General features: G+C 47.2%; 1 protein-coding gene across 2 annotated transcripts in view; it reads right to left on the bottom strand.

Moving 5' to 3' along the window:
- LOC139055887 (plectin-like) overlaps nucleotides 1-25,893 on the bottom strand; it is a 295,516-nt gene that overhangs the window by 94,992 nt on the left and 174,631 nt on the right. For both annotated transcript variants that reach the window (XM_070533491.1, XM_070533490.1), the window contains one exon: nucleotides 12,264-12,784. In XM_070533491.1, the coding sequence (XP_070389592.1) occupies nucleotides 12,264-12,784 (521 nt within the window). The remainder of the gene's footprint in view (nucleotides 1-12,263; nucleotides 12,785-25,893) is intronic.

The raw sequence follows: 25,893 nt of genomic DNA, 5'->3' as shown, positions 1-25,893 counted from the left end.
CAGGAACGTGCCCCATAACTCGGTTTCGGGAGAGCACGCACGCTTTTCCTTCGTATCACAAATCCACTGAGAGACCGCCAACGACGAACACGAACAAAAGAGGCAAACAAAGCTATTCGCTCTAAAGATGGCTAGCAAAATAACCACAAAAGGCAAAGAGTTGCTCTCCTAAGACGAGTTTGCATGCTCGAGCCTCAAGTTTTATAAAAAGAACTGTCTTGAATCTTAAAAATTTTGTAATCACGTTTTTGCAAGCAGCCTAGCATGCCCACGAATTCAAGCCTGTTCACGTACAAAACGATTTAGTGCACCAAATACAACCACATACTATTTATATAAACAAAGTAATGTTGCGTAGGTATCGCGTTAAAGCGTGCACACAAACGGCAACATGCTCAGTGAACTGTGCAATAAGTTCTCCCTCCCAATTCGATGAATCTCGGCCTTCCTTAACCCACTGCGCTTACCGGACGGTATCAAGAAGACCTTCTCGCCTTTGCTGAAGCTATTTGGAATAGGCAGGCGCAGCAGATCATGGTGATGGAAAACGCTGTGAAGCGACATTGCATTTGCCACAAAACACATGGAAGAGCAGCGGCGCGAACAAACGTTCCTTGCCAGTCGGTACACGCTACTCAAGTGAAAATGGCGGTAGAGTGAGACTAAACAAACAAAGTCGGCACAAGGCCCCATGTGATGCCATTAGGTCAATAGCAAAGCCGCGTCGGCCTTGGCCAGGGCGCGCTAGAAGGAGACAGCATTCTTCAAAGTGTGTCACTATTTTACTAAGTTTGAGGAGCTTTAGCGTATGGTTCTTTAATATTCGCTATATCCGCATCACTTGGGGCAATACCTACGCAGCTCACTTGGCGGGGCACCAAGTGAGTTGCAGCACACACACCCTGCAGCACACACAAAACCAAGCTTTGAGAATAATCAGTTACAGCCATTTTTATCTAGTTCTCTGCCATTACTCCGTACATATAATATTTTGTCAGTAGTGGATTTAAATAAATGTTCTCTTAGTGTCTCGACGTATAAATTTTGTCGAGGAGAATTACCAATTTCATTGATAACAAAAGACCAAACCCCACATTTCACTGGCACTCGATTTTCACACCATAATAACTCCCTCATACCGAAACCAAGGACTAACTATGACAAATTTACTGCGAACTTTTCGGCAACATCAATACGGAATTCAATACCACCCTCCATTTTCATTAATTTAAGAGGAAACTTCGTCACCACTTGTTGGGAAAGTGATTGTGTTGTTTATTTTTTTATTTTACGCTTCTGTATGTGGAATAATACTCCTAGGATTTGCCTTTGTGTTTATACTTTCTGTTCCATAGGATTGCTACTGCTATTGTTAACCGTATTAAGTGTACTTTTTCTATGTATTTATTGTTGGAGGTCCCTCCCCAGTCTTTGATATGGGACCTCCTATAGTTACTTTTTCTGTAAAACATTTCAATCGCATCAATAAACTGAAAACTGAAACTACTGCTTTGCCACTAGGTGCACGCGTTGTCTGCATAGGCGCTATTTAATAGCTGCTAATAATAAAATTAGGCAATTACCAGCCCTATGGTTTTGCCATGATTACTTTGAGAGTATACGCTAGGCATTAATAGTAAATTTAGGCAAAGTGAAATTCTGTTGCAGTTGACCCGTTCAGACGGCGTCAAAGTGCACGGCAAGCTGGCATGGGAACTCGAAAGAGGTGCTATTGTAATCGTAGATGGTGTTGCGCCTGCAGAGCCGTTAACTCTGCTACATCAAGAGGCCCATGGCACAGTGCCAGCAAGGTGGTTTGGCAAGCCAAGGGTGCTGGCCACTTTCTAAGGAACATACTAACTTCTGGCAATTGGTGAGGAGGGTACCTGAAGTAACATGTTTTGTAAAGTGTGCTTTTTTTTTTGTTCCAACATTCGTCAGCCACTTGCTTTGATAGCTGTTATGGCGAAGTTGGAGGGGTTCACTGGTGAAGCCCAAGAGTGAGAGGAATATGCTCAAGACTTGGAACGATACTTCATTACCAATGGCGTTGCCGACGACAAGAAATGAGCAGTATTCCTGACCTCCTAGGAATAGCCGACGTAGTAGTTATTGCGAAGAATACTGGTACTAAAGAAATCTAGCGACGTCACGCTTCTGGAGGGCTTGCGGCTATGGAAAGCCTGCGAAAAGAGGATGTACTTCGCGCTGAAGATTTCAGTAATTGTTCTGCACTACCAGCTCTACTGCCAGATGCAAAGGGAGGGCGAAGCACTGAAGGACTTTGTCGCTGAACAGTGGAAACTGGCAGACCTGTGTGCATTTGGACAAGAACTGAATAGTAACCTGAGTCCATGGTATTAGAGACAATGCGATGAGAAGGCATCTGCTGGAATAGCAACACTAGAGCGGGCAATCAAAATCATCACCGGTATGGAGGCTGCTGCCAAGGGCTGACAGCTGCTGACCAGCCATGGCGGTGGAATGCACAGGCTTTCATGATACGAGGACACTGTTGGCACCTGCCACCACTGCAGTGGCAACCTGGTGAATTATTGTGGAGGTTTCGAAACCTTCGTTGTTTTTTGTCAGGGACGTCATGGAGCAAAACAATGCCCGGCTGCGTGGGAAGCAGCAATAAATCCAAATGTTCCAGAAAGACAGCACAACGCCAGTGAACAACACGGAGGAGGCGATGAGTTCTGAAGGCATAATGATAAGGCATGCCTGCCTACAGCATGGGTTGGACAGGTGCTGGCCAGACACACTGTGTTGGCAGTGGATGAAGTGCCTAATAATGTTGACGGTTACACCGAACTGCTGGACACCAACAGCCTGTCGAACTGGGATGATTGAATGGTGGCGTATGCGGGGAAAAGACCACACTTTGGAACCACGGGAGCAACCCACGTGCGCATGTCTGTTGGTGCAGGGATAACCAGTGTGCATGGAAGTCGACACTGAAGCCATGTGCTCGTGATGGACGAAGGAGAATTCTCTAGGCATTTACCTGGGGTGCTGCTCGAAGGTTCTAATGTTCAGCTGGCGGGACACTTCGGCCACCAGTCAGCCGTCATTGTTAAGGTAACCGTACTTGCCGAGTTAAGAGAAAGACAGGCCGGTGATGTCGTTGTCAAAGAAGATTCTCACGCCCTCCTTGGAATACACTAGGCAAGAGCTTTTAGTACGCTGCTATATCGTCTCTTTAATGTGCATTGCATCAACGAAACTACAGACTGGGCAAGCAAGTTTCCTGAATTGTTTTTGGATCGACTGGATAACGTCGGGTTTTGGGTAACGTTAATAGACAGACAGGAACAGAGCGGTGTGGATATGAGTAAACGGGTATAGCCAGCATTCTAGTTGACATTAAGCGAGAGAGAGAGAAAAAAAAGAATGGAGCTGGGTGGGCCATGTAATGCGTAAGGCAAATAAGCGGTGGACCATTAAAGTTACAGAATGGGTGCCAAGAGAAAGGAAGCACAGTTGAGGATGGTAGGACATTAAGTGGGGTGACGAAATTAGGAAAATTCTAGGTGCAGGAGGGAATCAGGTATCACAAAATAGGAGTAATTGGAAATAACCAGGAGAGGCCTGCGTCCTGTAGTGGATATAAATAGGCTGATGATGATGCTGATGCTGATGATGATGAACGAAAACAAACGCTATGTAAGGTTTCTCCATCCCCAACGTGATTAGCGCTAATCACCGAAAGACTGAAGGCATGGTTGAGGGTGCGTTTTGGAGTCGAGAAAGATGAAAGTTATTCTTACGCGTGCGTGTTCTTGTGAGCGTCACTGCGCGAGCTCCGGCGAGCAAAACAACGCCATAAAGGTGACACGGGTTCGTGGGCTTTGTGTATGTGAATGTGTGTTTAGATCGTTTCAAGTTTCGAGCTGGCATACGCTGTTAGGAATGGCCTGCCAGGGTGGCAAAGTGCAAGTTACTTCAGCCCGCTGCACGTGTTTCGATCCAAATGGGGTGGTGGCGCACTTCAGAGAACTGCGTATAACCGGCAGCCACGCGGTGAAGGGTCAGCTCAGGGGAGTTCTTGAGGGGAGGTAATTGGCAGAACCTCCCCATGCGCTTTTCGAGACCCCAGACAATGTGCGAGGTCCGCTCTGGAATTTAGAGACGCCGACTGGGGTCGGGCGTGACCACATGCCTACGGGGATGCGGGACAATGCATACCACGACGACCGCGCCGTCATGTCAAGGCCAAGGCAAGACTGTGCGAGGATGCACAACTGTGATTTTCTTCAGCCTAGGACAGTACCATTCGCCCTTCAGGACCTTGAGCACCAGGAAATTCAGAGACTTCAACATGAAGGCATCTCGAATCCTGTACGGACATTGAAAGGGTAGCACCACAGGTGCCAGTGATGAATAAGGATGGGAAGCTTCGACTTTGTGGAGGCTTCGAGCTAACCATAAACAGGGTTGCAGACGTCAAGATATAGCACGTATGGATGAAATTTGGGCAAAATTGGCTGGCAGTGATCTGTTCTTGAAGCTAGACCTCCAAGATGTTTACCAGCAAGTAGAACTGGGTGATACATCACAACAGTATGGGATGATCAACACTTGCTGAAGGCTTTTCCAGTACAGTCGTCTGATAACAGTCGTCTGCTAAGATTTGCTGACATCTGCAGACATCCTTGTCTGGTATGACCATGCTTTATCGCTATTGCTCTGCTGTGATGCGTCTCCTTACGGCATGGTGGAGCAGTTCTGGCACACCTGTAGGAATCGGGAAGTGGAAAAGCCCATGGCGTTTCCATCGAGGCACTTAACGGCAGCAGGGAAAAACTGCAGTCAGTTAGACAAAGAAACTTTGCCTGTGGTAGTTGGCAGAATGAAGTTTCACCAGTTTGTCTGGACAAGGCAGTTTGAAATTTTCAGACCACAAACTGCTCTTGGGCCTGTTTAGACATGAGTGTCGAATTACCTCTCGAAGTTCGCCGCGTGTGCTGCATTGAGCGCTGACCTTAAGTGGGTGCAACTACACATTGACCTACGGGCCAAGAACCAGTTTGAGTAATGCAGATGCTCTGAGTGGTTAACGTAGCAGATCCCTTCCCCTGATGAACCAAGAATACAGGAAGTTTTCATGCTTGAGAATGCCTACCCTAGTGTGTTGTCAGCTGGGGTGCTTGAGGCTGCATTATTGGCACCATTGCATGGTGCACTGTGGTCGGGTAGTCATCCACTGCCTGGAGCTGAGTGGTGGCCTTTTGTAAACTGGCTGGACGAGTTTACAGTGACTCAGCACGTGCTGGTGGGCGAGTTGGTTATACATGTTTACAACGAAAGCGCCAAATAAAACAATGGACGAAAGAAGATGACACGGGACAACCACGTAGGCACTACGTAAATGTCCTATGTGGTTGTCCTGTACCGTCTTCCTTCGTCCGTCGTTTTATTTAGCGCCTTTGTCGTACACAAGAGTTTACAGTGATGGAGGGCTGTGTGCTACATAGATACCATGTGGTCGTGCCCACATGCATGAGTATGGCAGTGTTGGATCTGCTACACGAAAATCACCCAGGGGTCAAGATAATGAAGCTTGTGGCCTGAAGACATGCGTTGTGGCCAGGTATCGACGAGAATGTCGCAGACCAGGTGGGCAGACAAGCTGTCTGCCAGGTGCACAGCAGTGCTGCACATCCCATGGCCGTTCCTCAAGAAAGGTCTGCTCTTGGCTCGGTGTAGAAATTGGTGGACTGCTCCAGGGCATGCACTGCCTGTGGGTGCACTCTCAAGTGCATGCTCGCAGTCCGCCTCTTTCATGGTGCGATGGCACATGCACCTAGCCCTAGCGGATTAGTTGCAAAACGTTTTGGAAGGGTCATGCGCATGGCCGTGCACTGGAAAGTCCTCCGCAAAAAAAATTTTAAAAAGAAACCGCTCGGACGGGCACTGCTGCAAACACTCATGCCATGTACCGCATTGAAACTCTACTGGTAGCTCCACGTCGGTGTGGTGCTAAAAACGTGTGTAGCGTAAGACTGCAACTCCAGCGGCCAGGGCATCATCCGAGTTGTCCGGAGTGCACCGTGAGTCAGGTAGCTGCCGCCTTTCATTGATAGCTAGCAAATTTAATCAAAAACTTGTGCGTTACACTTGGGCGACACTTAAGTACATCACATTGCTGACGAAGTCTTCTTGCAGCTTCGGCCCTTGCTGATGGTAGCAGCGCGTGCCTGACTGCACGTACTTGTAAGGTGCAGCAACACTGGGTCGATACGAGACCGACAAGACGCTCACTCCAATGATTGACTGACTATTGTGCATCACTGAAACCTTTTTATCATACCAGGTCTACAATGACACAACCGACGAGCGCGAGTTGTACTGCGACGAGCTTTTTTGTCGATGGCACCAGCAAAATGAGCATGTGGACCATCGTTCGACCGAACCCCACACGATCGGCCGTCGAACCGACAACACCCGAGACACAATAGCGACACCGTCTTCACTTGTATATATAATTGATCGAGCTCAAATTAAGTCAAACAAGCCTACCAAGTTGAACTGCACAAGTTTTAACCCTTTCAAGTCGTGCCCACGAAGTTTGAGCCAATGTCGATCCTGTTCAGCAATGATTAACCTGGCGCCGTCGAGTTCGTGCACTCGCTACCAGCGGACTTGAAGTGAAATGTGAGCAGTTAGGTCGAACGAAACTGCTTTTATAGTTCAGTTTTGGCCTTAGTGATTTGAAATCAACTACAGTCGCCGACCGATTTTCCGGACTCCGAAAATTCGGACATGCCCGATTATTCGGTCAGCTTCGCGGCACTGCCATTGTCCCCATAGACCATAATGTATAACAACTGCCGAAAATTCGGACACCTTGCAACCTCTCGTCTGATTTTTCGGACACTCCTTGAGCCAACTCGGTCGAGAGCTCCATGCACCGACTCTGACCGGTGCATGGTTCGACTTGCTGAACGCCATTTTCGTTTTGAACGGAGCTTCCGTGCTGCCCCACGAAGTGGCGCTACTGGAAATCCCCACTCATCATCATCGTTTCTGCCTGGTTAGATAAAGCAGAGTGGCTCTGCAGCAGTTCCGGTTTCAGCTTAGTAAGCCATGTCAAGACAATCCAGCAGCTGATTTGTTTCTTCGCGCAAGACGCTGCGAGCAGGCCGCGTTTATCGTTTGTGCGACTGGTGTCGGCGCGGTGGTGTTTGCTTTGTGTGCTGTGTCGAGGTTTCGGTGATCCAACGCGGCATACGTAAACATCGCGTCAAGGGTCTAATGGCGCCGACAGTGCCCGCGCAGACTGCGCTGGGAAATGCCGGCAAGCGGGTGCCGGGAGGCCTAAGATTTGTCGCCTTCCGATGTGCTCCGTACTGACGCGGAAAATGTTCTGCCGATACCTGCGCAGTGGTTGCATTGCGATTCCGGACACCGTCTCATTTGACAGTTTCATAGGTGCTGACACTGCTGTACTGACATGCGCAGAGCTCGACGACGGCAAGATCATTTGTCAGGTTTCTGCTGAACCGCCGGACGATGACCGAGTCGGAAGATGACGCACCATGTGCTACGCTGCCGTCGCATGCGGAGCGTGTACAAGCAGTGACTGTGCTTTCAGCCGCTAATAGTGACCGTACGACCCTCTCCGAGATTCAGGCTTATCTGATTGCGCGTAAACGGAACAGCGTGCAACGGCGCATTCACGATTTCTTCCAAGCCTACTGCCGAGCCCGAATAAGTGCGTGGAAATAAAGGATTTCATTTTTTTTTCTTAATCTGCTTTTTCGGACACCTGTTTATTCGGACATTTTCGCAGTCCCCGTGAGGTCCGAATAAACGGTCGGCGACTGTACACTTCCCTTCGCGCAGTGCGTACACAATAAGTGGTAAGCGGCGACACAGCACTGTGCCAACATCTGTACATCCCCGTATACCTGTAGGCTGTCGGCCGCATTCACTGCGTATATGGGTCAGCTTGTACATGTTGCTTTGACGACACATTTCTTACCTTCAGAGATGCACTGTTTAGCTCTGCATCAAGCAGCAAGCAAGAGATGGTGTATTCGGTATACAGCAGCGTAAACCGCCGCCTCACTCAGTTGTACCAACGCCGTATGAGCGATGACATTCGAGCGTTTTCGTAAGAGAACAACACGGCCTACAAATGAACACTTATGCGAGCACAGTTTTCTCTAATTATGCTCTATGGCACGCTAAGACTGTAAGTATGATGGAGTTAAATAAAAGCGATAATGAGTTAATTAATAGCCCGTAATATATGTATCTGGATCACAGATGCTGTGGTTTAAGTGGTTCGGCCACTCATATCGACTCGTCTCGGGGTGTAACATGGCACATATGCGCAGATATGCATGTTTTGCTACGTTTTGACATTATTTCATATCAGTGATGTACCTTCTTCACGATATTTGATGATAACAACGATCTGTGGCTGTAAATGTCAGTGCAATCAAATGCATGCTTTGAAGACTTCTTGAATATGTGAACTGTGTAAATAACGTATAAAAAGAATACAAAAAGCAAACTTTAAGCGCAGAAATCAGTGACAAATTCCAAGGCAGCTATGTCGCCTAACAGAACTCAGCATTCCTTTATCGGCCGCACTGTTTGCAGAACAGCGCACTCACGCCTGCTCACCCAGTAATCAGTGAGTGCTACATGGCTTCCAAGAATGACATGCTGTCCGGAAGAAGCCATTAGTAATGATTCGTGATCCACGAAATGCACAACCAATGTGCACTCAACGTGGGTGCAGGTACACAAATCAACTGGCGAAAGCCCCGGCACTCTTGCAAAATGTTTTCAGTGGCGTGCGGCAGAAGGCAGCACAGGAAAATGAAAAAGGCGGATTAGTAGAGGCCACCAGAAATGCGTATAAGGGGGGACACTAAAGGCAAACGTTAAGCTAATGCAGACTGTTAAATTACCATTCCAGAAACCTCACAGCACTTGTTTCGTGCTAAGAAAAGACTTAGCTAAAAAGAAAATCGCATCTGAAGGGTCCACATAGTGTAACGTAGGGTGTCAGGAATGACGCTGGCCGAGGGGGAGGCCTATGGGCACTGCAGACAGAAGATACGAATTTCTTGTCCAGGAACCAGGCAACAATTGACTGCTCTATTAAATCAGCAGACAGGAGGGGGAGCATGGCACGGTACACTGTGCCAACAGACTTGACTGAAATGTCATACAACATTGAGTGCGGGGTGGCACTAGTGATCAGACACTTTGAAAACGAAACTGAGAACTCAACACATACCTTTAGACCAATTCATATTGCTGGCCCCTGAGTGGGGAGCAGTGACTTTGCTAATGCCATCACTGTCGTTTACTGCTATCAGTGAGTAAAACCTTGTCTAGTATGGTAGCGTCTGACAGACAGCACTATGGTTTTTGTAAAAAATGCAAATGCACGGCCATGGAGAAACTGAGGCCAAGACAGAGCATTGGAGTCACTGCTGCAGCTGCTCTTGGTGAGTCGCGCGGACATCACAAGGATGCTACATTCTCTGCTACTTGCAGTTTAATAAAGGCTTTAATTCATCTCAGACCAGGACGAATTTTTCTTCAACTATGAGGCTTTTCTTTCAAGGAACCCGTATGGGTTTCCTTTGTAGCAATTTCTACAAACGGGTGGATGTCTGCTTTTCTTTTTATTTATTACTTATTTCCACCTTGCGGGTTTCCGCAGAACTATTACGTCAAACTACTTTCAGTTTGTTGTGCGAGTTCCGCGAGCCAGCAAAACCAGTGTAGCGCTACTAAATAACAAAACTACAGAAACACGAAAACGTAGGTGGTGCAGAGTCGAGCAAAAACGAAAACTTTTGACCACACGTGCCATTGTCAAAGGTATTGTAAACGACTTATTTTTTCTAAAAATTGAATTGAGCTGGACAAGTAGTATTTTCTTCAATCTTATAATGCAATGACCTTTTTATTACAAATGGTTGAGTACTAGTGACACAATTATAACAAGAAGTGCCTATGTAATTGGGCTAGTACTTGAATGTCCCCGGGGGAGTCTCAAATTGTGTCCTGCATTTACCTCAATCTGTCGATTACTAAAGCTCAGTTCTCGATAACACTGATGCCTTAGGCATTCTCAAGCAATAATCTATCACTAAACATTTGCCTCTAGTGTCCTCTTAAGGAGCATTTATTGCTTGCCTCTGATGCGGTCGTGAGTGACAATGGCTCCCCTTTTACTAGTGCACACTACAAGGAGTTCTTGGCTTGCACTGTGGGTGCATCTCATACTGGTCACGCCATCTGGCATTGAATGGAGCACCCAAAACAGCAGTCCAGGTAATCAAGGACAAGCTCAAGAAATCACAGCCAGGGGGACTTTAAGTGTAGGATTGCCAGGATGTTGTTATCCCACCAAACGCCTCCACACAGACACACAAGAACTTCTCTGGCATAACTGCTTATGGAAAGGCAGCTAATCTTCACTAATCACCAAGCAGAGGCAATTAGTTTTTGCATCTCAAAAAAATTAATAAAAGGAAATGCATGCACAGCGACATCCTTCCTATGCGCACCCCTGTGCGCATAGGAACCTAGATGAGCGAGAACCAGACAGTCACCCTTTGAGCGATTAGTAACGAGATAGCCATCAGTTTTGCAAACGCAAGAAGTCAAAACTGGGCACAGAACAAAACCGAAACCGCCACCCGCCCATGCGTGCGTCAATGCGCGAGCGGTAGTATATAGACGTGCTGGAGCAAGCTAGCTCTAAAACAAACCATGCAACGAAAACCAAGAGACGGAAGCGCGAGGAAAAAATTCCCTGTATTCCCACATAGTGGCAGCACATGCCAAGAAAGAAAAAAATTTGGAAATTGGCACGTTTTTTCAACATACAGACAGCGCCATAAATATACGGCATCGACCATTTTAGATTTGTTCGCGACACTGTACATTTTCGTCGTTGACCCTGAAAGGGTTATTCAATTAGTTATCTTTTGTTTAAAACTGATTCGAATTGTCCCTGATACTTGTACAGTAGACTCTCTTTAAACGGAACCTCAAGGGAGCAGGGAATCTGGTTCAGTTTAACAGGAGTTGCATTTACTGAGAGGCATTGCAGAGAGCATTGCATGAATATAAAACTAATCAAACATGCGGATGGTGTTCCGTTTAAGTGGCAGTTTCGTTAAAGCGGTTTCAGTTTATCGACCTTGCACTGTCTATCTTTTTTTGCACTAGTCAGTACAGGTATGGTATGCAACAATACCGAAATATTTGTTGCTGCTGTATATATATGCGTCTGCATTTAATTATTCAACATTCCATTTGATATTCATCACTTACTATTTATATTTGAATCATACTCGAAAAAGTTGATATCTACTCACTTCCACAACTTTTTTTTCCTTCCTTTTTTTTTCCTTATTTGATGCAGAGGTGATTGTAGCTAACATACTCCCTTTTACTTTCTTGAGAGGGCTGTTTGCATGTACTGTTATGTTGCGGCGTGGGTCGTATCGCGAGAGGCGTATCGGCAATAACCTTTTATTGCCGTCACGAAACAACACAGAACAGTGGGAACTTGATAACTGCTACAATATATACATTCTTGAGGCCGGGAGAGGGCGCTCTTCAACACAGGGTTAACTGATGCAGATACGGCATCCGCTGAACTCAGCGGCCAGAATCAGTACACAACATGTACGATTTACTTTCCCTTGGCGGTCTCTTTTGGCAGATTTTATTTTACTTACTTTTACTTCATTCCTATTCCTCTTTCATTAACAGCTTTCTTTTTCCAGCCCTGAATGTGGGTTTTTACTTTCCATGTTAAGTAGTTGCCTCAATCTTGATATTACTATTAGGTGTTAATTATCATTGATTTGCTCTTTGTGTTCACTATAGTTCATCCTGAGGCTTCCTTCCTGGGCAGAATATGCGACCAAGGCTTTTCTGTATGTTATATCAATATATGCGCCCAAGAAATGTGCTTGGCTTGGCTTTCTTCAATTCTGTTGCCAGTCTGTGCTAGTCGTTGCCATTTGTGTTCTTTTTATTCTTGCTCACTTTACACCGTTCCACTTCCTAGTACCAATCAGCCCAATACAAAGTCTCACTGTTGAATATGAAGCCTGGCGCAAGACCAAATCTCCGACTAATATTTTTGTTTGATAATTTTTAAACTGCAGCACAAAACACCGTCGTCAACAAGATCTGAAACAAAAGTATCATGTGAACACGTCATCACTTCAAAACCCGCTGACTAGCTGTGAATGCAGTTGGCATACCTGAATGTGATCGCACCATCGTCTGCATGAAAGCCATTGGTATGAGACACAGCGGGACTCCTTGCAGACTGATGACTTGCCACATCCACCGTGGAGCTTGCAGTCGGCAAGCCTTCGAGAAGTCCACCCTCCCCACTCACCCCCAACACCAGGGTGCGCTCCACGACACACGAGTTCCTTCGCTCTGCCAATTTGTCGTGCACTTGGTCCTCGCCATTCACGGCCTGTGTGGCCCCTTCGGTGGAGCCGTTGCCCCGTCCCAACAATTGGGAGCCTGCAGCTGCCTGCAAGATGGCATGTACGAGAGAGCTGTGCTCGGCTGAGGCGCTCGTCAATGGAAGCTCATCGGCGGGCGTGCCGTAACTCGAGCCTGGTTCGGAGTCTCCATTGACAAAGGAGGCATCCAGTGGCAGCAGTGGCGCGAGTCTGGTGCGGTCCTTCTGTGGTGGCACGGGTGGCGCAGAGGCAGGCAAGTGCTCGTCACCAGAACCTTCCAGGTCATCCATGATTTCATCCAAGACCTGCATCGGTGAAGAGCCCACCTTCTTACAAATTGTGTGGAACAAGAAGTAGGCTTCGTACGAGTACAAATACTTCAGTCTGTCTGAAGCAAAGTCCAAGTTATAATCCCATGAGGGATTGACAGTATTGAGTAAACAATGTAGGATGCATGCGTAGACTGGACTCTACGCATGCACGCTTCCATTATTCCAATCCAATGTTTGTGCAATTGTCGGGATGGGGTCCTTCACTTGCAAAGATGTATGTCGAATCTCGTCATTACGAACCCTACATTAACGAATTTCTAAAATTTACAAATATTTTAAAAATCCCTGCCAGACTGCCTATATTTTCCATGTAAAAATATATCAGAACTACGAATTTCAATACAGCGCATATTTTAGAATGATGCACATAGTTTATTTTTCCCTTTATAACCGAGCAACATCAGTATTACGAATTTGGCTGAAAGTAACAGCGCCGCAACTCTTGCGTGAAACAGTAACTGTGAGGGCAGTAGCTACCATCATCCCCACGTCGAGTGCCAATTGCTTCACCACAAACTTCACCAAGAACTTCATGACAAAGGTTTGGTGGTGTTCGTGCGAGATCCAATGATGAATGCAGCTAGCGACGGCAACAAGAAGAAGCGAAAGCAGTTTTTGCTACAGGACAAATTGGACGTATTGCAGGAAATCAACACAGGAAAAAAGCAAACCGATGTGTGCAGACAGCATGGCATTGCTTCATCGACCGTCGCGACCATTTTGAAAGGCCGAGACAGGATTGTCAAGCTTCACCGGGAATTGCAACTCGTTCCAATGAGGAAACGGCTGTGACTGGGAAACTTTCAAAATGTGGACCAAGCTGTTCTGATGTGGTTCAAACATGGCAGACTGCAAAACGTTCCCATGTGTGGCCATGCTCCAAGAAAAAAGGCCACGAATTTACCGATGCACTTGAAATAACTGGGTTCCACGCCAGTGCAGGTTAGCCTTTTCGTTTCCACCAAAGGAACGGAATAATTTGGCAGGTAGTCTTGGGCGAGGAAAAGGCTGCTGACAGAAAAGGCGCGGATTCCTGGTGCAATGATCACTTTCTAGAGGTAGCTGAGTCGTACTCTGAAGACATTTTCAATGCGGATGAGGCCGCATGTTTTTATCAGCTCCTGCCAGATCGAACGATGCACTTCAAAGGGCAGCAGTGCAAAGGAGAAAAGAAGTCGCATTTTCGGGTGACAGTCCTGCTCTGCTGCAATGGAAAAGACACAAAGAAAATTAAACCACTCATCACCGGCAAGTATGCGAAGCCTCGCTGCATGAAGAACACCATGTCATTACCGTACAACTACCGTGCCAACAAACGAGCCTGGATGACCAGAGAACTCTTTTCCAAGTGGCTCACCAAACTCGACGACCAAGTGAGGAGGAATGACCGAAGAATTCTACTGGTTGTCGACAACTGCTCTGCTCACATTGTGAATGTTCACTTAGCACACATTCGCTCGGAGTTTCTGCCGCCAAACAACACGTCCTTGCTGAACTCCTAGACCAGGGCATTATAAAGAGTGTGAAAGTAGAATTTCGTAAGCGCCAGGTGCAGCAGTTGATTATCAACCTTTGCCTAAAGCAGCCAGCTGCAATCAATATTCATCAGGCAGTGGAAGTGCTCACAGGAGCTTAGTGGAACTTGAAGCCGTCCACCATTGGCAACTGCTGGCAAAAAGCAGGGCTTGACAAAGCGCCTGTGTAGCTTGAAGATGACGTGGAGGTGACCGCCAACAACCCAGCAGACCTGTGGACCAAGGTTGTGGAACTGCTGCCGCCGTCTCTTCCTTTGACAACTACGTAGACAGGGACAGTGCAGCATTAACGGCGGTGGACTTGACAACCGAAGAGATTGTTAATTGTGTTTGTGTTCGCGACGTCTCCAGTTTCAATGACGACCCGAAGGAAGAGGACTGTGAGTCACTGAACGCAGAAGATGAGATTGTGTCGAAAATTTATGTTTTAGTGCACATGAACAAAGTCCGCATTTTCATTGTTGAGTGCGATGACGTACCCGATGAGGTGTTGCGCAAGATTTAGACGCATTCCTAATCGGTCGTGCATACTGCATGTGCCAGAGGAAAATCACTGATTTCAAATAAAGCAGCTTTGAAGTGAGTGAAACATTTTTATTTGAGAGTATGCTTGTCTGCACACACATCTACTGCCAAGGTACATCATTTTCATTCCTAGGTTTGTCCACCGGCTCATAAGCGCAAGTTTTTCACTACAACAATATTTCAACATAACGAATGATTTTCGGCGGCCCCACGTGATTTGTTATATTAAGATTTGACTGTAGATGGGTAAACAGTTTATTTTGAATATGTTGTTATGGAGATATTTGCTGCAAAAAGGCTAACTGTTGAACATATTTTACAATGCCACCAGTACAAAAAATTTTTTTACAGACTTTCCACATTATTATGGTTCAGTCTACTTGAAATTTCGTGAAAGTCGAGCCTGAGAGAGCATTTCACCTTCGCCCTTGTGTGGACTGCATTGTGTGTTGTCGTGAAGCACCAATGCTGCATGCAACCCTGATGCCGGCAGCTTAGGCTGTGCTGCAAGAAAAGACTCTGCCTTCCCCCACACACATACAAAAAAATACAAAAAATAACAAATAATATACAAATAAGCAAAAAGCATACAAAGAAACCCTTAAAGGTAAGCAGGTAGAATTTAACAATTAATAGAAAAAGAAAAATAGAATTGTCCGATAGTATGAGATAAGTAGCTCAATAGGGCATCCAAAATAGTAAGTATGGTAAACATATCGTGCCAGATCGCCACTTCTACTGCTTTCAGTTGCATGCATGATTTCAAGTCCTATTACCAACATGAGCCCCTTTATGAGCAGCAAATTTATCGTGACAGTTTGCCGCTCGTGATCAAACCAGTCAGTGGCGAATTTTTGTGATGGCCACACCGCCTTGGCTCTTAGGCCTAACTGGCGCTGCTTCACTGGTTTCGTATGTTGAAAGTTATGGTTTGGTACCGAGTGAATGCAGATTTATTTACAGTGGCCGTACTGCCATCGAAAATCCGAGGAACCACTTAACTAAAGAAAGTGAGGGCACTGGGGACAACTTCCTTCACAGCCATCATTTTACTGTCATCGCGTGTGCGGATCACGTTAGAAAAATTGTGTGCAAGACACCATACGGCAGCAATAACTTTGGTCGCCATTATACACTGGTTCAATAGACAAGGTAGCAGTGCCACAGCTACGTTCCATTAATCGAAGTGACTGCAAATGAATCATTCGTCTTCGGCTTGTCATTTGCTACCTGTCATCTTTGTCCTGCGTGCTGTTTCACCCTGACAGTGCGAGTTGGTGCACTGTCAGGGCACCAACTCGCCAAGCTGTCGTTACTTTTGCTATGAACAGTCTCAATGTCAAGGCGCTTCTTCGTCAAAACCGGAGCTAAGCTGCTTATAACGATACAGGTTTTAATGCTATACTGGACATAACAAGGACCAGCCGATGCATCGCAAGCTTTTGTATGTGATCTATGGTAACATGCACTGCTTACTACAATGCTCCCATGTCACATTATCTGTTATAACAATTAAACCTTTGAGGGTCGATTTATTTCACCATATGCTACCGCCCAGGGTCAATTTTTTTATTGCAGATTACGATTCTTTTTAGGGATTTATTTCGAAAAAAAATTACCGTAATTTCTCTAGGGTGACTGTAAAGTGCAAAAAAATATTTTGTGTTGGCATATATGCACTCTTCATTCATGAATAAAAACAATAAAAAAGGAAATAAACTTATCAGAATTAAAAATTTGATACATATTTATGCATATAGTTCAAGGCTTTGAAAATCTGTACACGAGAATATTTCGCAACCCTCAAATGTTCCTGCTCTTACACTAATACGTATGTCCATAGCGTAATCGAGCTGCGTAGGTGTGCGCACTCAAGAAAACTGTTTGGTTGTGTGCCCATCAAAAAAAGCAACACGTGTGACAAACTTCCGCTAATGTTCATCTTATCACCAACCAGCTAGGGCAATTAGTTTTCGTGAGTCTTTATAAAAAGAAAAGAAATGGAAACGCATGCATGGCGGCATCCTTCCTATGTGCACCCCTGTGAGCACTAAACAAGCGACAAACAAGCGGTTGCCATTTGAGCGATTAGGAACGAGATAGCCATCAGTTTCGCAAGCGCAAAAAGCCAAAACCGCCCGCAAAACAAAATCCAAACGGCCACCCGCCTGCGCGCAAGCCAATGCGCGAGCGGTGGTACATAGACGCGCGAGAGCAAACTAGCACTAAAACAAACCATGCAACGAAAACCGAGAGAGGGAGGCACGCGAAAACAATTCTCTGTACCCCAACATAGTGACAGCACATGACAGAAAATAAAAAGTTAGGAAATTGGCGTGCTATTTAAACGTACAGACGGTGCCATAAATATACGGCAATGACCATTTTCGGACTTGTTCGTGGCGCCATATATTTACGTCATTGACTGTCGAAGGGTTAAACGTGGCTACTGGGTGTGTGTGCCGAAATGAAAAATACACAAAATCCTGAAGCAGGTGCGACCAACACAAGCTTTTGTGTCATGGGCCTCGCACAGCAGATTTTCATTGCATTGCCTTTAGAGTTAAAAAAAAGAAACATCGAAATCATGAAAACTGGTAAAAATATGGTATTTTCTATGTTTTCAAACCAGCCTCTCTATATGGCTTTTATAGATTGCGAGAAGATTTTGATTCACTAGAGATACCAGCAGTCATAGAGGCATTCCGTAATTAAGGAGTACTGGCCGCTTAAGTAAATATCTTGGAAAATATCTACAGACATTCCACAGCTACCTTAATTCTACGCAAGAAAAGTAGGAAGATACCTATAAAGAAAGGGTCAGGCAAGGAGACGCAATCTCTCCTATGCTATTCACTGCGTGTTTGGAAGAAGTATTCAATCTATTAAACTGGGAAGGCTTAGGAGTGCTGTGTGTTAGTGAGTGACAGTGGGTGAAGCTAGTGTAGTAGATAAACGGAGTGGTGTGGCGAAGACAACCTAACATCAAGAGCGAAGGGGTGGGCGCAAGAAGCTGACGCCGAAGAAGCGAAGCACGTGATATCTGAAACACCGTCAAAACAATATACTAAGAAGAAAGGAACCACTAAGGGCCATACACGATGGGTGACGTAGAAGAAAATGGAGGAAGAAGAAGAGGAGGGAGAGACCCTAGAATGGCATGGTGGTGTTCGGACGCAAGTGATCGCCGAAGAAGTCAGCGACCGCTGGGAGCGGGAGTATGCCGTCGGGCCGTGGGCCCAAGCTTCCAGACTCCTACCGGCAGAACCTGGACTGGCTAGCCTCCGGAGCTAGGACAATGTCCCACTGCGTGACTGGAGTGAGCTGTTGGGCCACGGGCTCGAGCTTCCAGATTCCCGCAGGCAGAACCTGGACTGCCTAACCTCCTGTGCCAGTACAAGGTCCCATCGCATGACAACCTGGAGTTCGTTCAAGGGGCGACCAGTGCCTTCCGTCGATGACGGCTCGGCGCTCTTCACCTACGCTACCATGTGCCAGAACTGTCGGTAAGCCGCACCCTGCTCTCAGTCTACTGGCCTTGTGTATTCGAACACACCTAAAAACTATAGGATTAGAGTAGCGGTGACTTTGATTAATGAGAACTGCATTTGTCATAAGCAGTGTAGAGTGCTCTTTATCCTTTTTTTTTTTCAATCCTTTGTTTACGTGTGTTTTCTTTCCACTTTCTCATCATCGTCATCAGCCTATTTATTTCCACTGCAGGATGAAGGCCTCTCTCAGTGATCTCCAATTACGCCTCTCCTGTGCCAACCGATTCCAACTAGCACCTGTAAATTTCCTAATTTCGCCGCACCACCTAGTTTTCTGCCGTCCTCTACAGCGCTTCCCTTCTTTTGGTACCCATTCTGTCACCCTAATGGTGACAGAATGGATACCAAGAGAAAGAACCATTCAACGGTTATATATTCTGCGCATTACATGACCTGCCCAGCATCATTTTTTTTTCTCTTAATGTCTGTTAGAATATTGTCTATACCCATTTGATCTCTTTCTTGCGTCGATATGCAGAACCAGTATCGCATATCTTAACTACTATTTTCTGTGAATCAATCAAAACGGTGATCTTACAAGATGATTAGCACCTCGCCAGAGTTGTAGCTGCGTACAAGAAAGAAGATCATCTGCTGAAAGAAAACTACCACCCAATTTTTCTGACGTCAGCATGCATGCTGCAACACATTACTGCTCATTTTATTACCGATTTTCTTGAAAGTAACGCGTTGTCTTCAGTTTACCATGGCTTTCGAAAACAGTTATTAATGTGCACGCAGCTCGTAACAACAGTCCACAATATTGCATTGACACTTGACTCTTCTGGTCAGGTAGATTTAATATTTTTTGGACTTTAGCAAGGCATTTGATCCCGTCTCTCATGTAGAACTTCTCCTGAAGCTCCAAAACCTTAATCTTCCATCTTTCATCATAATTTGGATAGATGTTTATCTTTCAAATCGTGCTCAGTTCATTGATGTGAGGGGACATGCTTCTAACATATTACCAGCATTTTCAGGAGTTCTACAAGAGAGTGTACTAGGGCCGATTCTTTTCCTAATATATATCAACGACTTAGTAGATATGGTTGATTCTAATATTAACATTGGATTGTTCGCTGACAACTGCGTTCTATATAAGAAAGTAACCTGTCAACAAAATCAGGTTGACTCGGTTTTCGCCCTAACAAAAGTTGGTGAATGGAGCACCTGGTCGTCAGTGGTATTAAACCCCGATAAAATGGTCCTTTTACGCATGACTAAGAAAAAAGAACCATTCATGTTTACTAACCGCATACAGGGAACACCGGTACATGAGGTAAATGAATATAAATACCTGGGAGTAACCGTTACTAACACGCTTTCATGGTCCATGCATATAACAAATGTCTGCGCATCAGCTTCACAAAAATTTGGTCTACCGAGACACAAGTTGAAAAAAGCCCCTCCTGAATTGAAAATGCTCGCATTTAAAACATACATTCTACCAAAGTTAGAATATGCATCAGTGGTTTGGGAACCGTTCTACAAAAAAAATAAGATATTAAAAAACTTGAGATGAGTGAAAGGCGCATTGTACGTTTGATTTTTTAGAAGTTTTGATCAACAGATTTTTCTACCAAGTTAATGAAGGAAAATAACATCACTGTGCTTGAAAATCGCTGCAAAATTGCGTGCCTGAAATTTTCGCATTCTGTTTATAATAGGAAGGTAAATATACCTGCGCAGAGCTACAGTCGCCGACTGATTTTCCGGACTCCAAAAATTCGGACATGCTTGATTATTCGGTCTGCTTCGCGGCACCGCCATTCTCCCCATAGACTGTAATGTATAAAAACTTCTGAAAGTTCGGACACCTTGCAATCTCTTGTCTGATTTTTCGAACACTCCTTGAGCGAACTCGATCGAGAGCACCATGCACCGACTCTGATCGGTGCATGGTTCGACTTGCTGAACGCCATTTTTTGTTTTGAACAAAGCCTCCTTGCTGCCCCACGAAGTGGCACTACTGCAAATCCCCGCTCATCGTCATCGTTTCTGCCTGGTTCGATAGAGTGGCTCTACAGCAGTTCCGGTTTCAGCTTAGTAAGCTATCTCAAGACAATCCAGCAGCTGATTTGTTTCTTCGCGCACGACGCTGTGAGTAGGCCACGTTTTTCGTTTGTGCGACTGGTGTCACAGGGTGGTGTTTGTTTTGTGTGCTGTGTCGAGGTTCCGGTGATCCAATGCGTCAAGTGTCTAATGGCGCCGACAGTGCCCGCGCAGACTGCGCTGGGGAATGCCGGCAAGCGGGTGCCGGGAGGCCTAAGATGTGTCGCCTTCCAAAGTGCTTCCTACTGACGTGGAAAATGTTCTGCCAAGACCTGCGCAGTGGTTGCATTGCGATTCCGGGCACCGTCTCATTTGACAGTTTCACAGATGCTGACACTGCTGTACTGACATGCGCAGAACTTGACGACGTCAAGATCATTCGTCAGGTTTCTGCTGCATCGCCGGACGGTGACTCCGAGTCGGAAGATGACGCACCATGTACTACGCTGCCGTCGCATGCGGAGCATGTACAAGCAGTGACTGTGCTTTCAGCCGCCTATAGTGACCGTATGACCTTCTCAGAGATTTAGGCTTATCTGATTGCGCATAAACGAAACAGCGTGCAACGGTGCATTCACGATTTCTTTAAGCCTACTGCTGAGCCCGAATAAGTGCGTGGAAGTAAAGGATTTCATTTTTTTTTCTTCTCACATCTGCTTTTTCGGACACCTGTTTATTCGGACATTTCCGCAGTCCCCGTGAGGTCCGAATAAATGGTCGGCGCCTGTACACACAGCCCTTCTTACAACGCGCATCCAGGCATCGTCATGTGCATAACTTGCTCCCATACACTGCTCGGACAAACATATTCAAATATTCTTTTTTTCCTCGAACAATTGTTCAGTAGACAATTTGCCATGAGATGTCGTTTGTGCGGATGACTTCGACAAGGCTTTGCTCGGGATAACCATTGGCTGAGCCCGAGCTTTTGTGTACTGCTTACACTATTTTCCTGCTTCCAAAATATTTTACTTCATTTTGTATAATTTGCTGAGATAATTGTTCAAATTGTAATTATTGAATGTGGCCATATAGAACGACAGAAAGCTGAGTTAGTTGGTAAGGGTTCATTATGCAAAAAAGAAGTGAGGCGTGCAGACAGGACACAAGAGTCGTGTTGTCCACTTCTCTACTCTTGTGTCCTGTCTGCACGCCTCACTTCTTTTTTGCATAATGTGGCCATATAATCGAAGTGATTTGTATATATAGGTATATATTTATATATTTTGTAGCGAAGAGAGACGCTAGCGGGTTCAGCGCTACTGGCTCTAAACGGTAGTGGGTCGAGCGCTCCTGCTCAGCAACGGCTCTCGTGCTTTGAAGCTGTGACTGCCCTGCCCGTCGACCTTGCGCTGCTCCGAGCTCTGCCTAATAAACACCTTTAGAATTGGTGGAGGTGCTGGGTACCCTCAGACGATCATTCTGGAACTCCGGTCTCGTACCCTACTATCTACCATGCCCCAAGACGCCTCCCAGCAAACGCCTCCTCCTGCACCCACTGCATGTCCCGAGGTGCCTCGTCATCACGACCCTCCTATCTACACTGGAGCGGACAACACTGACGTGGACGAATGGCTCATGGCGTACGACAGGGTAGGCGACCATAACAAGTGGGACGAAGCGGCCAAACTGAGCCATGTTCTGTTCTACCTCGCTGGAGTTGCCAGCCTGTGGTATAACAACCATCAAGCAGAGTTCCAGACATGGTCAGAATTTAAGACTTCCCTCGCCGATGTATTTGGTTGCCCTGCTGTTCGCAAGCTGCGTGCCGAGCAACGTTTGCGAGAATGAGCTCAACAGCCAGGTGAAACGTTCACCAGCTATATCGAAGATGTCCTGGACCTATGCAGGAAAGTCGATTCGACCATGGCGGAGTCTGATTGAATCCGAAACATCCTGAAGGGCATAGAAGACGACGCCTTTAACATGTTGCTGGCCAAAAGTCCACACTCTGTGGCTGAAATTGTCACACTGTGTCAGAGCTATGAAGAACTCCGCAGGCAGCGGTCACTGACCCGTTGATCTCTACCGCGTGACGAACACCTTGCTGGTTTGACTGCCATGTCCAACCAGGCAGCGTTGCTCGCAGAAATGAAGGCGTTCGTCCGCGAGGAAGTTGCCCGGCAACTCTCGTTGATGGATTTTGCACAGCCGCAGTCGGTACACGTGCCTACGCCAAGTTTTGCGCCTCCGCTTCGCCGTGTCATAGCGCAAGAACTGCACGAGGTCTTGCCTGAGCACCACCAGCATGTTCCTGCAGCTGCGCCTCACAGCTACGCCGAAGTCATGGCCAGGCCCCAACAGATCCCGACAGCTGTGCCACTCAGCTATGCGGAAGTCGTCACCCAGCCTCAACAGCTCCCTCAGCGGGGACCTCTCACGTACGCCGAAGTCCTCGCTATGCCCCGACAACAGCCTGCTATGCAATCAATTCACCCGCGGCCACGTCCAACGCATCCTTCCACATGGATGGGACCCGCCGCAACGACTCGGTGGCGTACAACAGACAATCTACCGATATGTTTTGCATGCGGCTACGCAAGCCACGTCGCACGCTACTGTAGTCGCGTGCAGTCGCCTAGCGCTACACTATATGGGCCAAGTTCTATGGTGGGTTCTCCGCGCCCTTATTACGACGACGAACCTCGGGCTGCGTCACCACCATTCCGCCGGTCCGCCAACATCCGCCGCTCAACTTCTCCACGCCGACGCTCCCCATCATTGATGCGGCCTCGGCCTGAAGCTCGGGATGAGGAAAACTAATCGTCGCAGTCCATGAGGCAAGGACTGCGACCCCATCGAAACGCGGAAGTCCTCAACGTAGCCCGACCAATGTGATAGACGTGTTAGTTGACGGTGTGCGCACATATGCCGTCGTGGATACCGGAGCCGCTGTATCAGTTATGGACGCAAAGCTTTGTCGCTTCCTTCGAAAGGTTATGACGCCCATTGCTGGACTCGCCCTCCGAAAAGCAGGCGCACAGCATATTCACCCGATTGCGGCGTGCACCGCTTGTGTTCTCATCGAGGACGTTGTATACGCCGTCGAATTTATTGTGATTTCCTCGTGCTCCCACGAAGTTATTCTGGGGTGGGACTTTCTCGCCCGCCACGATGCCGTCATTCATTGCGCACAGGCCGAACTAGAACTGTTGCCGATCTCAGATATGACGCTTGCCAATAATGCTTCTTTTGCGAACAAACTACTTGTCAGGCACGACACAAACGTTCCTGCCAACTCGTCAGTGATTGTGTCAATGCAGTGCAGCAGCCTCTCTGACACCATCACACTACTTTCTCCGTCGGGCCACTTTTATACTCGAAAAGGTCTGCTGCTGCCTTTTGCGACTGTGAACGTCAAACAGGGCTCCACAGCAATTTTTGTCTGTAACCCCTTCCCATACCCTGCGATGCTGCTTCAAGGCGAATGTCTTGGCCACGTGGAAGTGATCGACACCGTACAAATTACGGATGTTCCCGAAGACACGTCCTGCGCCAATTACAACACGCTCGGTTTTCTCTCTACGTCGGACCCTCTGCCCACCGGTGTGTTCGATTCATCTATTGCCGATGGCCTCACCCCACCTCAGCGTTCACAGCTTCTGCGCATCTTAGAAGAATTTCGTTCTTCTTTTGACGTCGGGCAACCTTCCCTTGGCCGGGCGTCTGCTGTCACGTACCATATTGACACTGGCTCCCAACCGCCATTGCGGCAACGACCATATCGCGTCTCTGCCACAGAACGTCGTGTGATTAATGAGCAAGTGGACGATATGCTCCGCCGCGAAGTGATCCGACCCTCGAACAGTCCATGGGCATCTCCTGTCGTCCTTGTTACGAAAAAAGACGGCTCAGTACGGTTCTGTGTGGACTATCGGCGCCTGAACAAGATCACTCGCAAAGATGTATACCTGCTGCCGCGAATCGATGACGCCATCGATAGCCTACAGGGAGCAGAATTCTTTTCATCTCTACATTTACGCTCCGGCTATTGGCAAGTACCCATGGCTGACGTCGATAGGCCGAAGACAGTCTTTGTCACACCCGACGGCTTATACGAATTTAACGTCATGCCATTTGGACTTTGTAATGCGCCAGCAGCCTTTGAACGCATGATGGACACAGTTCTCCGCGGTTTGAAGTGGCACACGTGCTTATGTTATCTCGACGACGTTGTTGTTTTTGCCTCTGACTTCACCACGCACCTTCAACGCCTACGGCGTGTTTTGACGTGCTTAGCAAACGCTGGCCTCCAACTGAACCTAAAGTGCCGATTTGCAGTGCGGCAGCTCACGATACTAGGTTACGTCGTCTCGAAGGATGGAATCCTCCCCGATCCAGACAAACTTCGTGCCGTAGCTGAATTTCCTAAACCGACGTCCGTCAAAGAACTGTGCAGTTTTGTAGGTTTGTGTTCCTACTTCAGGCGCTTCATTCGCAATTTCACCGCCGTCATATCGCCCCTGACGAAGCTCCTTGGCAGCAACGGACCTTTCCATTCGTGGTCGTCCGAGTGCGACGAGGCGTTCACTAAGCTCCGTCGTCTGCTGACGTCTCCTCCCATTTTGCGCCACTACGACCCAACGGCACCTATTGAGGTACACACAGATGCCAGCGGTGTTGGCCTCGGCGCTGTCCTAGCGCAGTGCAAAGAAGGGTTTTCTGAATATGTTGTGGCACATGCAAGCCGTATGCTTACTAAAGCCGAGACCAATTACACCGTCACGCAAAAACAATGCCTGGCGATGATCTGGGCGCTTACCAAGTTCCGGCCCTATTTGTATGGTCTACAATTTGATGTCGTCACGGACCACCATGCACTATGCTGGCTGTCGTCATTGAAGGATCCCTCAGGCCGTCTTGCCTGCTGGGCACTTCGCTTACAGGATTACGATATCCGCGTACAGTACCGGAACGGACGCCAGCACGCTGATGCTGACGCCCTCTCACGTTCTCCCTTGCCAGTCGACAATCCCTGCTGCGCAATATCCCAGCTTGACGTTTCTTCCGTCGACATTGGGACCATCGCTTCTGAGCAGCGCAAGGACCCCTGGATTGCCTCCATCATAGACTGCCTTGCTGATTTGTCATCGCAGCCAACCACTCGTGCATTGCGCCCTCAAGCTCGCCATTTCGCCATTCGAGACGACCTGCTTCACCGACGCAATTACACCTCTGACGGCCACCAGTGGTTATTAGTTGTACCTCGAAGCTTGCGTTCTGAAATCTGCGCATCGTTCCATTCTGATCCACAGTGTGCTCACTCGGGACTTTTCAAAACCTACCAGCGCCTCCGACGACGCTACTACTGGCGAGGAATGTACAACTACATTCAAAAGTTCGTTCGCTCATGCCCCGACTGCCAGCACCGAAACTCTTCACCCCACCTCTCCCCAGCTGGTCTGCAGCCTCTACCCTG

The sequence above is a fragment of the Dermacentor albipictus genome, chromosome 2 (genome assembly GCF_038994185.2).
Source record: "Dermacentor albipictus isolate Rhodes 1998 colony chromosome 2, USDA_Dalb.pri_finalv2, whole genome shotgun sequence".
In the NCBI taxonomy this organism is placed as follows: Eukaryota; Metazoa; Arthropoda; class Arachnida; order Ixodida; family Ixodidae; genus Dermacentor; species Dermacentor albipictus.
This window is presented reverse-complemented; position numbering and strand designations above follow the sequence as displayed.